The following is a 15,460-nucleotide window of genomic DNA, read 5'->3' on the forward strand; positions in this document are numbered from 1 at the left end:
TTTGTTCTAACTCTGAGATGCCCACCCACACTGCAGGAATTAGAGGCCAGGTCTGTCGTAGTGCCTGGCACCCAGCCAACACCCAGGAAGCATGGGAGAACTGTCAGGTGGACTCTCATTGTCCCTTTTCAATTCCGACAAAGTTCAAATTTCTTTTACAACACATTCCACCTCTCCTCTTCCCATATGGCTGTATCCGTGAGACTTACATCCTGGGTAAAGGCAGACATACTTTAGTTACACCAATAGTTTACCACAAGAGAAAGGAAACAGCAGGTTATTTGGGGCAATTGTTAGAGCTAACAAGTGCATGAGAGTAGATTAAAATATTTTCTGTGGCCTTTAAATTTGAGAAAGAGCAACAACAACAAATCCAACCAATGAAATGAAGTTCTGCAGAGACTGAACCAAGAGGGATGATACCACAGACCTGCATGAAACACTCATGACTCTGCTTAGAATCCAAGTCGAAACTTGGACTTTCTTGGAACAAATAGGAAATACTATCCAGGCAGCAGGAGAAACCACTGCAGGGGCTGCTCTGCCCCTGTGGTGGGCACAATGCCCAGCTGCAGTGAAGCTGAGCGTTATTGAATATAATGTTTCAATAACGAGATTATATTGGTTTTCATTCTTGAACAAATGGAAAATTGTACTTGGAATCCATCAACAGCGATCCATGATTAAAGGCCTCATTATCACTGAGAAGGAGAACATAATGAGCTGCCAGTGATGAACAGCGATGATGCTCCTGTGAAACCAGGAGACTCATTATCCTATGTCCAAGCAGAATGCTGGTGGGCACAGAGGTGGCCCTGGAGTCAGGATGTAACCAGGGCCATCTACTGATTTTACTGGAATGTTTAACAACTGTGAGTGAGGTGAGAAAAATGGGAGGTTCTCACTGAACATTTGTCTGCGGAATGTGTCATCCAGAAGATCTCCTGTGATGAGCAAAACTAGCTTTATTTAAGAATTTGTTTTCTCAGGAAACAATAGCGAGGGGCAGCAGGAGACCTGGACTGAGAAGTTCCATGGTCAGGTTTAGAGAGTAAGTCCTGATTGTCTTCTCAGATCAGCTCTGTTTCCCATTTTCACTTAAAATATTGGCATACATATTAGAGATGAATTAGCATTGATTCCAGCTTTTGTTCAAGTGGAAGTGGATTAACACTCGCAGGGGCAGGTTTCCCTGATACACCTGTTCCCAAACTAAGTGGCCATTCCAGAGTCTGAAACACTAGAATGGTGAGACCTTTCAGCTCATCAAGAACACACTTACCTAGTTTCTCTCCTGGGGGGGGGGGGGTTCCTCTACCTTCTGGGTGACTGCTGACTATAACAGTCCACAGTCAGTGTCACTACATGGCATCTTTTGTGGAGTGCTCAGGCTCAGCCATTGCCTCTGAGGCTCTCTTGTGTACTCACTCCTTATGGGAACTGATGTCTACACTTGCAAAAGCACCCAGTGGAGAGCTCTCTGAAGCCCTGGGACTGGAATAGCTTTTATGTAAGTGCTCAGGAGACATACTTCTCCTTAGATCTTCTCTTCTTGTGTGCTCTACACTAGGGAGGGGGCTTTGTATACTGCTACCCCTGTCTTCAAATAGATATATGAGTGATTTGTGTGATGATATACATGATGGTCACACATTAATACATATATAGCTTTATGGTGAAAATCTACAGCCATACATATCATCCGGTGATGGATTCTAAAAACAGACTGTAGAGAATTCCTTTGTTTGTTGTTGTTTTCTTCTTGTTTTGATGCTATTTTATACAATTTTATATGCTGTAAGATTTTAAAATATTTTTGCTATTTTCATTTGTAGATCTTGGCTCGGGTTGTCTTAGCTCTTGTGGTCCCCTGTATCGTGACACCCTGGTTTCACTTTTGAAGTATCCTCTCCCTGCTTCATGCCCTTCCCTTTGTGGTTTCTTTCATGTCTCACATTTTCTGTCATTTCCCAAGTCTCTTCCGTGGTTTCTGCCCAGATAAGCCATGCTACTTGCAATATCATTTGAGCACAGAGAAACAGAAAATAACAGGGGTCGGGGGGCACCTTTTCTAGTGTAATCCAAATGAGGAACTGTTAAGTGTTTAAAGTAAAGTGGAGCTATATTCAGAGGAAGGGATCGATTGCTAAAGGGAAGCAAAGACAGGAAAACCAGAATGGGAGGAAATTATCCAAAGCAAGGTGAATCACTTCTAGGTTAATCCAATGTTTTGTCTTCCTTGATTGTAGGACATTTTTTTTTTTTTTCTGTTACAAGGATTTTCTCACCATAAGTCTGTAGTCTCACTCATTTCTCATAGGGAGCCACCTTGGTCCTGGCTGTATGGGAATGGAAGGTGGGAACTCTTCCTAAGCCTTAGACTTTGCTGCTGTTCAGATCCAGACAGGTTTATGGCATGTGTCTGAAATGGAATCAAGAACATTTGGCAGAACTCTGAAGAAGGAAGGCTGCCAGTCTTCCAGTCTTCTTCCAGGTTGTGCCACCAACCTAGTTGGGTAGGAGTAAGAAATGTATGTTTGGATACTGCAGATGCCATTCCAGAAATAAAGATGGAAAATGGCTTGTCTTGCTTTTGTGGCACAATATCCTGTACTTCCATGATGTAAATGAGTCTCGGGCAGACATAAGGCAGGCTGCAGCTTCCGTGTATCCACTGCAGAGCAAGGAAATGACCATCCGTCCTAAGGAAACATGTTCTGTCCCCTATGGTGCTGTCGCTTCATGCTAAATGTTGTTCACACATTGTAGCATCACACCTCCAAATGCAATGTCGACGCATGGGATTCATGTAAAACAGAGAGTGCCAAACTGCTGTTAAAAAAATTAAAACTATGTTTATTGTAAATCCTTATTGCACAAAAGAGCCTGATAACCTTTCATGTAAAATCCCCCTAGCATCTAGTGCTAAATTATTGTATGTTCCTCTAATTGTCAAATAAAAACATTAGTTAACCTCTTCATTGGAATTTGAAACAAAGAGAGATGGCTGTGTTTTTCTTGTAGTGGTTGTTGTCCACACTCTATGCCGAATCTGGGGCTGCCAGAACCCTCTCTACCCTCCATTATTCTCATTCTCCCAAATCCTGGGTAATGCTTTTGTAACAACCACCTTTACTACACAGTCGAGGTTATTCACAGAACATAACTGCCATGTTTGTGTAATCTGCATGAGGGTGAAGGTTGTGTTAAATGGGTTATCAGAAGCTAAGGTTGTTGTCCTAGAGTTGGGTCGACTTCCAAGTTATTTTTTACTTAGGACAATGGTATTGTAATCCTGAATACCAGCTTTTGAATTCTAAACATTTTTCTTCCCCTGTTCTTGGAAATGCTTCCCTGCCCTTTCAGATAGAGTAGCATTAGTTTGCTCAATATCCTTGTCTATGAGGACACAAGCCATTTATTGTCCTTAGATCTGTACCCAGCTACTAACTTCAAAGCAGCCACGAGGAGGCGCCCCTTTGTGGTAGTATAGTGTACCACACAATTACTACTCAGTGTGGCGCTGCATATTATTCTTACACAGGAACTCTGCTGTATTACTACCTGCCTTATAAATTATAGCCATTAGCTATGCACTTCTCCCTTGTGGGATCTGGTAGTTTTATAATGAAACTGCTGTTATCAGATCATTGATAAGAACTTACAGTCACTTGTACTGCCCCACCCCACAATTAATCACTGCTGGTATTTCACTGTTTCCTTAATGGCTTTGACTGTGCATACTTTACTGTGTGTAAACTGGGTATGCAGAGTTAAGTCCATACAGTGTACTTAAGTTATCATCATGACTCATATAATATTGGTGTGTAGGCATTATCCTGTTTTTTAAGCCTCCTTGTAAATGCAAGCATACTGCATTTCATAGTGTAACTCTACTACAGTTTACTTAAACACCTCTGCTCTTGATCAATGAGGTTGAATGTTTTTATTTTAGCATTTGTATTCCAAATAATCTGTCTATGTATCAGGTTTGTCACGTTTAAGGATATCCTTACTGGACAAGTTGTTAGATGTTCAGTTATGGGGTTAAAAGTTGCACATACTGGGAGGGGGTGTCCAATATCTAAGCACATCCAAATATAAAAGAGCAACATTTCAGCAGCATACAATGTTAATGTGTGAAGAGCTCTTATTTTTCATACCCTGTGAAGAGCAGATAAGTCTTACCACAGCAAACAGAACTGATGGTGTAGTGTCGCAAAATATACTGCAAGCATGAACTCTGGGCATGCATTCATTGCTGGAGGACAAGCCTTCGGGAAGCATGGTTTGAAATCTTCCAAACTTTCAGTGATTCCTTAAGGAAGAAGGACTGGATGCTATTTCTTTTAGGATCTAAAAAGACACGAGTGATCAGCCTACTACCATGAGCCGCATAGGACACAGCAATGTCGGCAGATCTACTTAGAAACAGGGGCCAGAAAGACATGACTATTATAAGAGCAGGCATTTATTACATGCTCAAACAAATAGATTTAAAATGCCTTCTATGCCAACATCTTTTTTTATCGTGGCCTTTCTACACCCATGCTGGCCTGTAGGTTGTATTTATAACAGTACTGTTCATAAGGTTGATGTTTGGACTCACAGGGCACTTAAATCATTCCTTTCTCCTTGGGCTTGTGCTTGGGCTACACATCCTTGTAGAAGGGAAATGAGTCGTTTGAGTTAAGTCACAAATCATTGGGGATTCTCACTAACCTCAGGCCGTCCTGTCTTATGAATGTGTGTTCACCTTGTAAGTGGCAGCCTTGTCTGTCACTTTCATCTCCTCCCCATTTTCGGTTTCCAGAATAATTTGATTCAATGCCGTTCACCTGAAGGATTCAAGGACATTAATTTGAAATATCTGAAAGCTATTCATTTGTCATAAGACACCAGTCTCATGAGTTGCCCTGGTGACATTTCTGCCCCAAGCTGACAGATTAGGTTGTTTACTGTCTAAACATTCACTGTAGATCAAGGACAATTTAATTCTTGGCTGAAAATTCTCTTTTCCAAAGATGACATATTTCTATGTGTGTATATGCATGGCATTATTAGCACTGATGAACACACACACACACACACACACACACACACACACACACACACACACTTTCATTAGAATAAAAACCAAACACTAACAAACACTATTACACCCCAGTGTTCACACAGCACTCTTGCATGAGTACTTTTACCTGACCCTCAAAATTTTATCCTGAAATTGATGGTTTTCACGCTTAATAGTTGACAAGAATGAAATAAAGTCTGTTACAATGTACTCACTCGTTTATTCTTTTGTATGTCTTGCCTACTTATAAAAGTGTTTGAGAATTCTAAAGATTCATAAATTGACTTATACTCTTTGAATTAAGAAAGCAGAATAAATGCTGGAAAGATGGCGCACATCGTTGGTAAAGTGTTCACATTGAGAACATAATCACAAGAGTTTCATTCTCAGAACCCACATTAAAGAAAATCTGGGTAGGGTGGTGCATTTAATCCTGGTGCTTGAAAGGCGAAGATAGGTGGAACTCGGGGCCTTGCTGGACAACCAGCCTAACATATATGTGTGAAGAGACACCATGACCAAGGTAACTTTTTATAAGAGCAAGAATTCAATGTGGCTTCCAGAGGGTAGTAGAGTTTATGACTTGACCATCATGGCAGGAAGCAGGCAGGTATGGCACTGGAGCCACAGTTAAGAGCTTTATATCCTGGTACATAGACAGCAGGAAGCAAGCCCATCCTACCAATACCTCATTCTTGTTTAAAGGGCTCAAATGCCATGGCCTCTCCAATCCTGCATGCAAGGGACCGCTTCCACAAGCCTGTCTTCAGTCGGTGGCTTTCTTTGACTGCAGAGGTAGAGTCTACAGCCTCTTTATTCTGGCTTCCTTGACTCTACACTCAGAAATACATGGCTGGAATCTGCTCAGTTCTGCTTGTCTAGGATAGAACTCAGCCCCCTGCATATATTTGCATAAACTTTGATTTATTGGTACTTTCCTTTGTTGCATAAGCTTTACTTTAATTCTTTAGGCTTCTTGTTATAAGTTGGAAGCTTAGTTGAAGGGGGGTCCTTCCCTTAGGGCACTTCTTTCTTTATTCCATTTTGTACCAGATTTTTTTTAAAAGTTTTTTATCTTGTTGAGCACAAACTTATCTCAAACATTAAATTTCCTGGTCAATTCTCCTCAAACTCTGCATGTTGTATTTCTTTTTACCCTGTTAGCTCTTTTTCATTGTAGATCAGCATAAACGTAATCAGTAATAACCACATGGCAACGTGAATACTAGGCAATCTTGAAATCTCCTCTGCTAAGAAATTTAATCCAAAAGTCTTCAATTTAGCCTCCAGCAGGTTTTTAAGAGAAAACAGCCACATGCTTTGCCAAAATATCATAAAGGTTTCTAGCCTAATAATATACTCATCTAGCTGATAATATACTCATCTGAAACTTCTTGAACTGGGCTTCCATCATCCACATTGCTCTCAGCATTACTGTCTTCCAAGCTCCTACATGATGGCCCATTAAGTTCTGCTTATAGCATTCAACTGCTTTTCATGCATATCTTTGTTAGGGTTTGCATTGCTGTGAAGAGACATCATAACCAAGGCAACTCATATAAGGACAACATTTGATTGGGGCTAGGTTACAGGTTCAGAGGTTCAGTCTATGATCATCAAGGTGGGAGTATGGCAGCATTCAGGCAGGCATGGTGAAGGAGAGTCTGTGAGTTCTACATTTTCCTCTGAAGGTCATTAAGCAGCTAGGAGAAGGGTTAAAACCCATGCTTACAATGACACATGTTCTCCACCAAGGCTACAACCTCCTAATAGTGCCACTCCTGAGCCAAACATATTTAAATCACCACAAAATCCAAACTTCCAAAGTCTTAAACATTCCAAAAAAGGATGTGCTCAGTCTTATCATGCAGTTGGATCCTGGTTCTTACTTTCCTCTCCCTGCTGTGTCGGTCCACTTATTGTCACTCTGGAGGTAAGGTTTCCCGATGAGCCATGTCTGAGGCTGGGCAAGAATTACACAGCATGTCTAGCTATGCCCAGGGTTACTTGCTGCTTGGAAAAAAGTTGCTGTTGACCTTTGTAGGAAAAAGAAAGCTTTTAAGGGCCATGTTAGAAGGTCAGGCCCTCTAAAGGGAGGGTTCCAGGAAAACGGGCTGAACAAGTTTGCAGTTCCTGATTTCTCCAGCTTACTACTATGAGACAGAGTTTGGGAGAGAGGTGAGATGCCAATGAACAACAGCCTGAGGCTGTCCTAGCATATAATAGGGTGAGAAACCTATCATATCCTACCAATTAAAACCACCAGTAACATGAATAGGTTACACCATTTGAATTCATGACTAAAGGGGTCTCACAAACACCTGAAACATAAAAGGTTATTGTCAAAACTATTGGTTACTCTCCACAACCTGATGCTAAGACCCTGTTGATGAAGACACCGAATATTTAAATTACAGAACATGGAGAAATCAACCAGAAGTTTCATCTCTACTGACTGCCATTCATAGTGATGAAAGGTGTTATACATGCTGCTAGAAGAGAAAAGTAATTATTAATCTCACCCACATATCTTACCCTTCAAGCTACAACAATGATCTGCCAGTATTATGTGAATTCCACCAGAAATAACCACTCAGACATAGTTTATAGCCAACTGAAAGTATTTATCTCAACCAGCTGGGACTATACACAGGTATACAGAATCTAAGTGTATCCCCAAGTATTTAGAACAAGGGGCTTTTAAAGATGAAACTGTATCTTGGTATTTTTAATTCTGCAGCTTCAGGAAGAGGTTTTGTGTAAGCAAGCAGTTTAACAGATGTTAAGATAAGTAGTTAGCTGAAGATGGAGGTTTACAAAGGTAGGTATTTTAATAGAAGCTAAGTTAGCCAGGGCAGCTTGACTGTGTGTTATTTAAATAGAGAAAGGCAATTTTACATAAACTTTTCCATCAAGAAGATCAAATTCTAGTTAAGTCTGAAGTTGCCTCAACAAGGGGAAAAGATAAAGGAAACTACGCACTGTTTTGTCTGATCATGCCTGAAGGATATGTCCACTGTTACAACAGGGGCATGAATGTTATGTGAGTAGCCATCCAGGCCCACTCTATGATATAGAACAAATACTTGACATTGTAATGAAGCCAAGAACTCAAAACTAGATAGGACATGAAACATCGGGAAAAAACTTGTTGGACCTTAATGACTGGCCAGGCCTATGGAGGAAAGTCCAAGAAGCTTCAATCCTAGATATCTCAAATATGAGGACAGCAGGAGTTGGCTCCCTCCCCACTCCCAAACTGGCACCATAAAGCCAGCTGCACCATCATCTAACCTAGCACGAATTTATTACCCGGACAGTTACCAGGCTTCATTCCTTGTTTGACCGTATAGTATAGGGGTTTCTCCTCCTTCACCTGACAGCCTCTGAATAATTAGAAAAAGCATTATCTTATACCACTGCCCCAGGCCAATGGACAGGGCCACATAAACCTTGCCCCAGAGATTCTGGCCATCTTCCCAGGGACATAAATACCATTTTCACACACACACACACACACACACTGAATAAACAAACCAGTTCTCCAAAGCTGTTCCCAGGTGTGGTTTTTGCCTGTGCACTCATTGCTGGTGGAGATCCTGTACTGCACTCACCTACAATGGATAAAGTTTCCCTCTCTCCACACCGTCTTGGTATACAATAGGCTAAGCTACCCAGGGCAGGGGTTGGGGTAGTAGAGACTGTGCTGCAAAAACTAGCTACTGTTATTCTACTAAGTGAAAATAAAACAACTCTTAAAGATACATTGTTGTACCTATATATCAGTGTATTACTCAACCCTCATCAGAGAAACATCTTCTCACAGGCAATTAACACAGTCTCACAGCTGGACAGGTACAAACTGAAAGAATTTGAGCACTTAGCCCTAAATGGAATGTCTTAATCACACCTCCCCGTCAAGAAATCAATGTGGAAGAGACCGTAAAAGCCAGAGATTATGGACAACATCAAGGGGAAAAATGTTTAGACATAATAGAACTGATGCCCATTTGCACTCACAGAGATCGTGACACCATGCACAAGACCTGTACAAACTAAGGCAAGACAAAAAATCTCAGCATAGAAGAGCATCAATGGGGGCTTCTCTTTGTCCTACCTCTAGGTAATTGATAGCTGTTGGAAAAGGAAAAAGCAGTTGTCTTCAGTGGAGTGACATGGGATATATCAATCACACTCTAGGGCAAGCCTCATGCTCAGAGTAGTTAATCAATGCAATTGGACTCCATGATACTTGATTTGTTTCTTTTTAGAGAGAGGAAGGGTGAAAGATGGGAAGTGGGTGAGGAAGAGACACTATTGGATGTGTGAGGATCTTGGGAAAGTTGAGGGAGAGGGAAAAAATACAGTCCCTTGTATTGTGCAGAAGCTATGTCTCTACACCATACAGAAGCTATGTCTCTGCACTATACCAGGAGACTCTAAGGTAGGAAAACCTCACTGCTTACCCACACATCTCTAGTTCTTTGTTCATACTTTCTCTGATGCTGATCATTCTTGTTATCTTTACCTGGATGATGATAACAGGGTTTAGTCCATTAGCACAATTTTTAGGCACCCCAGTTCTTTGCATATGGCTTTACTAATGGTTTGGATGTGGTAGTTTGAATGACAGTGGTTCCGTTTGTTTAAATGTGTGGTTTGTGAAACTGCTTAGGAAGAAGTAAGAAATGTGGCCTTGTTGGAGGAGGTGTGTCCCTGTGGAGTGCTTTGAGGGTTCTAAGGCCTTGTGTCATTCTCAGGGTTTATTTTCTACCTTCTACTTGAGAATTGAGATGTGAATTCTCAACTATTTCTGTTGTCATATCTTTGTTCTATCATCATGGACTCGAGTTCTCTAAAATCATAAGATAAATTAAATACTTTCTTTATAAGCTGCCTTAGTTATGGTGTTATGTTACAGCAATAGAAAAGTAATAACATACTGGGCAATTGCGGGAACTCATAATAGCAATGGCATTGGCTCATGTATATTCTTTGCTTAATTTTTTTTTCTGGCCTCACATGACTGTAACACAATTATCAGGAGACTAAGATAAAAGCATACTGGGCTAGCATGACTTACAAAGTGAAACACTGTATGGTTCAACCAATAAGAACCATTTTCTTTCATTTCTACCAGCTTGATGAAGGGATTATCATATGTGTTGCTGTTGAGTTATGGCTTCCGTGCTTCTTTTTCCTCAATATGGATGATATAATGAAGTAACAACAACAACAAAAACCAACTAAGCAAATAGTATTTATCACTAAATACGTGTACATAGATTGTCTATATTACTTGATACGTTTATATATTATATATATATATATATATATATAGATAGATAGATAGATAGATAGATAGATAGATAGATACATGTATGTGCATGTGTAAGATGTATGCATCTGAGAAATGTGCTTCTTTACTGAACAAGTTTGTCTTCCTTTGCTTTGTTCCTTTGGTTTTCTTCTTTTTTCTTTTTCTTTTGTAACCTCATCCTGGAGGCTGTCTATTCATTTCTTCATGATGCATTCACTTGTTTACATGAATAAAGATACTGACTTCCCCAATGATAGTTAGTCACCATCTGCTGGAAGCTCCAGGACCCCATTAACATAGCATCAGTGTTTTTCCTCAGTTTCTGAAAGTGCTCACACACCCTAACTCACAGAAAACTTGAATAAGTTGATAATTTACTCATTTCCAGGTGAAGATCTGAGACTTTGACAGATCCCATTCCAGATCCAATTCCAGGAAAAGGCTGTAGCTAAAACATTCTTTAGTTCTAAATTTCAAACTTTCCATTTCCAACTGCTGATTCCCACCCTACATACACATTATAACTACGTGGAGCTTCAAACTATTATAGTCTCCAATCTAGGACACTGAAATAGGTGTTTTTTGTAACTACATACTTAGGAATATTCTCTACTAATACTGAGGTGTCCTACTCAAGAGTCAAGATAAGATGTACTAAGTATAATCCCACAAAGACATAAGCTGAACTTCTGGATTTTTTGTGTCGTTGAATACATGCCTGTAACCTTGACCAGCTATATTCTACATGTTATTTTTGGCCCAGACTTTTACATCAGATGAACATTTGCCAGTCCAAGCTAACCCATATTATACTTTTCTTATCTTCCTTTTCCTATTCATAGGTACCAAGAAGCGTTCTCATGGCTCACCTGCTCCAAGCACTAGTTCCACAAGTCGCGTTACCTTGCCAGGTAGGTATGACATTGCCCTATTATCTCGATGACCACACACAACAGAAATCACTAGTGTTTCAAGAGCTGAGAGCAGCAGCTGCAGTAGAGCCTCTGTTCAGGTCCACCTCATCAGGGAGTGTTGTGAGTTTCTTCCAGATGTGGCCATGCTGTTTCCCATACAATCTTCTCAACAATGGACACAGTGGAACTGTGCTCTTTTTTTGTGCAGGCTATATCTACTGCTGAGAGTCAGGTAGTTTAGAGGAAGTGAATGGGCAGAGAAAGAAAGAAAGAAAGAAAGAAACAAACAAACAAAGAAACAAAGAAAAAAGAACATTTAGATAGATAGATAGACAGACAGAGATAGAGAAAGAGGGGTCATGGATGGGTAGGTAGATAGACAGGTAGGTAGATGGATGGATGTGATGAGATGAATAGATAGAAAGACAGAGAGACAGACAGAGAGAGAGAGAGAGAGAGAGAGAGAGAGAGAGAGAGAGACAGACAGACAGACAGACAGATAGACAGACAGACAGATAGATAGCTTAACATTTCAACCTCATCTGTGCCTCTTTGTCTTGGATTTTACTTTTCTCATCCACTTCTCTCTCTTTCTGACAGTTCTAACCTTAGTACTCCCTGACACAGTGCCAATGGCAGGCACACAATTACAAATATGGCAGGCAATATGACCCAACTCCATTCTAGAATCTCTTAGGAAAATATTTTCCCAAGATGCTCATATGTAGGTGCAAGGGAAGACTAATGCCTTCTGCTCTTCCTGGACAGTCCCCTGAACAGTAACTTGGCATGTGTAGCTTCACACACCCTTTCACAAGTTTAACTATACTGGGATTTGTTTAGATTAAGAGGAATTATAAAAGGTAAACAAAGTCATTGTAAACCCTTTTATAAAAATAAGGAAGACTATAGGAGAAAAAATGTTGTTTATTGCTAATGTTATCTGTTAACTAAGATTCCCTCTCCTTCTAGGTCTTTATACACATTGTTTCTTGAATTAAATCTCTATCTTATACAGAATTTTGTTTTCTCCCCTTTGAAATGTCTTCTACATGTTAGTAAGTTAACTAGTATCTTAATAATTGGCTAATGTGACTATGATTAGTTTACTTATATGTGTAAGGACAACTTTTATTCTTATACTCATGTTACAAGCTTGTCTGTAAATATTTGGAGTCTAAGTGTGGAGTGAGGGATATTCCTGCATTAGAAATCCTGGCTTAAGAATGTGTAGGTACTTAAGACTCTTGTCAAGATTCCTTTTAATAATATTAATTTTATATATTATAATTAATTTATTAATATGCACACTTTGCTTTTTGCCAATTCTAAATATTATGTTCCACTACTTTGACAGGAAAATGACATTTCATCCATATTTTATTTGCCTTACTTTCTTTGCCTTTATCTTCTTACAAATACCTGTTCACTAATGTGAAATTATCTTTTAGGTTTCTGCTTTGGGGAATTACTATATTTCAACCATTGTAAGAAGCAGATAGTCTTGTATTTGATTTTAATCCCTCTAAAATTAGGCTTGTTTGTAATCTACGATGTGTAATAATTTCATTAACATTTTTTCTTGCTTGTAGGTGAAATAATACTTTACAATCAGTAGTATTCCTGATAAATTAAACTTAGTCCACATTGACCTGGTATTTCACTTCCTGATCTGTAGCTCCATGCACAGGCCTGACCTGTTGATTCCATCATTGTCTTAATAAGAAACCTTGAGTTTTCTTGCTTCTGTGACTTCTTAAAACTAGTTTACCTTGGCTTATTTCTCTTTGCAGCTTTCTCTAAACCATCTGGGTAAAATTACTATTGCATGACAGTGATTTTCTTTAAAGTGCTTTTTACCTGTTGATAGCTTTTTTTATGGCGAAGCCCATCTTTCTACTTTATGACCCCAGATTGCCAAAGCGTTAAGTGAATGCCCATTCCACAAAGCTTCTGCAAGTGAGTGAGTGAGCACGCTCAAGATTACTTGTTCCAAGGTCTGGCCTTCTAAGTTCTGACCATCTATCTATGAAGTTTATGAAATAGAGTAGGCCCTTCTCAAAATGCAGGACACAATTGCTCTTTTAGCAGATGCCTCCAACTTGCTAATTATAATCATCTGCTCTCTTAGGTCTCTTTTCTTCCTCAAGAACTATGCATGTTTCCTCCTTCTTGCTCAGATGGTATTATGGCCACCTACTCAGATCTGGCTGATGTCTTCTCAAGCTCTACTTTAGAGGAGCTGTTGATACTACCACAGCTGTATTATAGAAAATTCTTAACTATCACCAACAAACAGTAGCTTTAAAAGGCATGGATCATGCAGTTATTTGAATGAACACAGCTGAAGAGTTTAAGATTTAGGCTTTAACACCATTCTTAAGATATAGAGTATGGGCACATCAATCAGCCACAAGCCACTTGATTCAGTCATTAAGTGATGAAACTGGTCTTGTGACTTTTGGCCAGGGTAACCTGAGATGGTCATTCCTTGATTATTATACACCTCTGCTCCAAACACATGCTGAGATGGACAAAAGAGAAAAATGAATTAAGTCTTGAAAGACAGTGTAAGAAAAATGAAACAACCCTGGGAAGCAGAAACTAAAGGAACTGTACCACAGGATTGATGTTGTGGAACAGCTGTGCTCCACAGCCCAAAAGGTCCAAAGGGTAGTAAAAAAAAAAAAAAAAAAAAAAAAAAAAAAACCTTTTGGGATGCAGGCCTGATATAATAGGAACATAGTCAGAATACAGAACAAGGACAAGAAAGGTAAAATCCCTACCGCTGGCCTTTGTTTGAAGCTCTGGCCTGAGCTACTGACCTGGAGCATTTGGCAGGCAGTAATGTGCTTTCTTACTGTACAAGGCTAACACTGGAAGTAAATCTCTAATTCTCCAAATATGACGTTAGAAGCAAAGCATCATCATAAGCCCTACCCTGACAGAATATTTAAGGGATCGAATGAAAATAACTACAAACCCCAGACAGGATGCAGAACTATCACAGGCAGCAGGCAAAATGGAAGGAAGCACAGAAGACGGGAATTCCAGAGATAACATAAGAAGTGGCAGTTAAATTGGGCCTCATCAAAATAGTAGACATTTGGGCAACCAATCGATACTACCAACTGTGTTTAAAGGCAAATTGAACAATGGGAAAATATTGGCAAATAATATGTTTGAGTAGGGGTTAGTTTCTAGAACCTATAATAAACTTCAGAAGCTCAACAGTCAAAGAGCTAAACTCACAAATGGACAAAGAGAAGAAGAGGAGTTGGCCTCAGGTCTATAAAGGACCAATGAATGTATAGACAGATCCTTAGTCAGAGATATACAATTCAAAGTCAGTGGGATCTGACTTCAAATGTAGTGGGTGACAGAAAAAAAGATAAATACTAACATTTATATGAAGACGAGGAGAAAGTGGAATCTCTCCACAGAGCTGGCAGGAATGGATGGGAGCTCTTTGGGAAACTGTTACAGTTTCTTAAAAAGTTAAATGTGTCCAAAAGTCTTGGCCCATGCTAGTTGGCATCTTTCGGGCAGAGAAAGGGAGACCAAGTGTTGGACAGTTACCTAGACTCCATAGCAAGTTCCAGCTAGCTGAGGCTGCATAGAAAAACCTAGTCTCAAAGCAAAAGAAAATCTTTTATGTCGTCAAATGGCCCAGCAATTCTGGATTCGTGCGCAAGGGAACTGAAAGCAATTTTCATAGGAAAATTTGTTCTCACATATTCACAGTAAATTTTCCATAATAGTCTAATGCAGAAACCACCCACCTTCCCAGAAACTGAAGAATATATTAGCAAAATGTCACATCCATTCCAAATGAATGAAATGCTGATACCTACTGAAGATTCTTGAGATCACTTCTCTTAGTAGAAGCCAGACACAAAATCTACATGTCAGTGATTCTGTTTGTATAAAATATTCCAAGAGACTTGAGTTGGGTACTGATGGTATATGCTGCATATGGAGGAGCATGGGGATGACTTTTCAAGGGCATAAGAATTTTTATTTTTGAGGTGATAAAACTCATAATTTAGATGATGGTAATGATTACGTAATACATAAAAAACCACAAGAGGCATCTACCAAAAGGTGAGTTCTATAGTAAATAATGTACCATTTGATGAAAAAATGAAAGTG

The 15,460-nt window shown here is 39.7% G+C and overlaps 1 protein-coding gene across 3 annotated transcripts in view; it reads left to right on the forward strand.

The window, feature by feature from the left end:
• Positions 1-15,460, forward strand: part of PDE1C (phosphodiesterase 1C) — a gene marked incomplete at both ends in the record, with an annotated part of 402,224 nt that overhangs the window by 373,359 nt on the left and 13,405 nt on the right. For all 3 annotated transcript variants that reach the window (XM_080932609.1, XM_080932610.1, XM_080932611.1), the window contains one exon: positions 11,237-11,305. In XM_080932609.1, coding sequence (XP_080788735.1) covers positions 11,237-11,305 — 69 coding nt within the window. The remainder of the gene's footprint in view (positions 1-11,236; positions 11,306-15,460) is intronic.

The sequence above is a fragment of the Micromys minutus genome, assembly GCF_963924665.1.
Source record: "Micromys minutus genome assembly, chromosome: 18".
Lineage (NCBI taxonomy): Eukaryota > Metazoa > Chordata > Mammalia > Rodentia > Muridae > Micromys > Micromys minutus.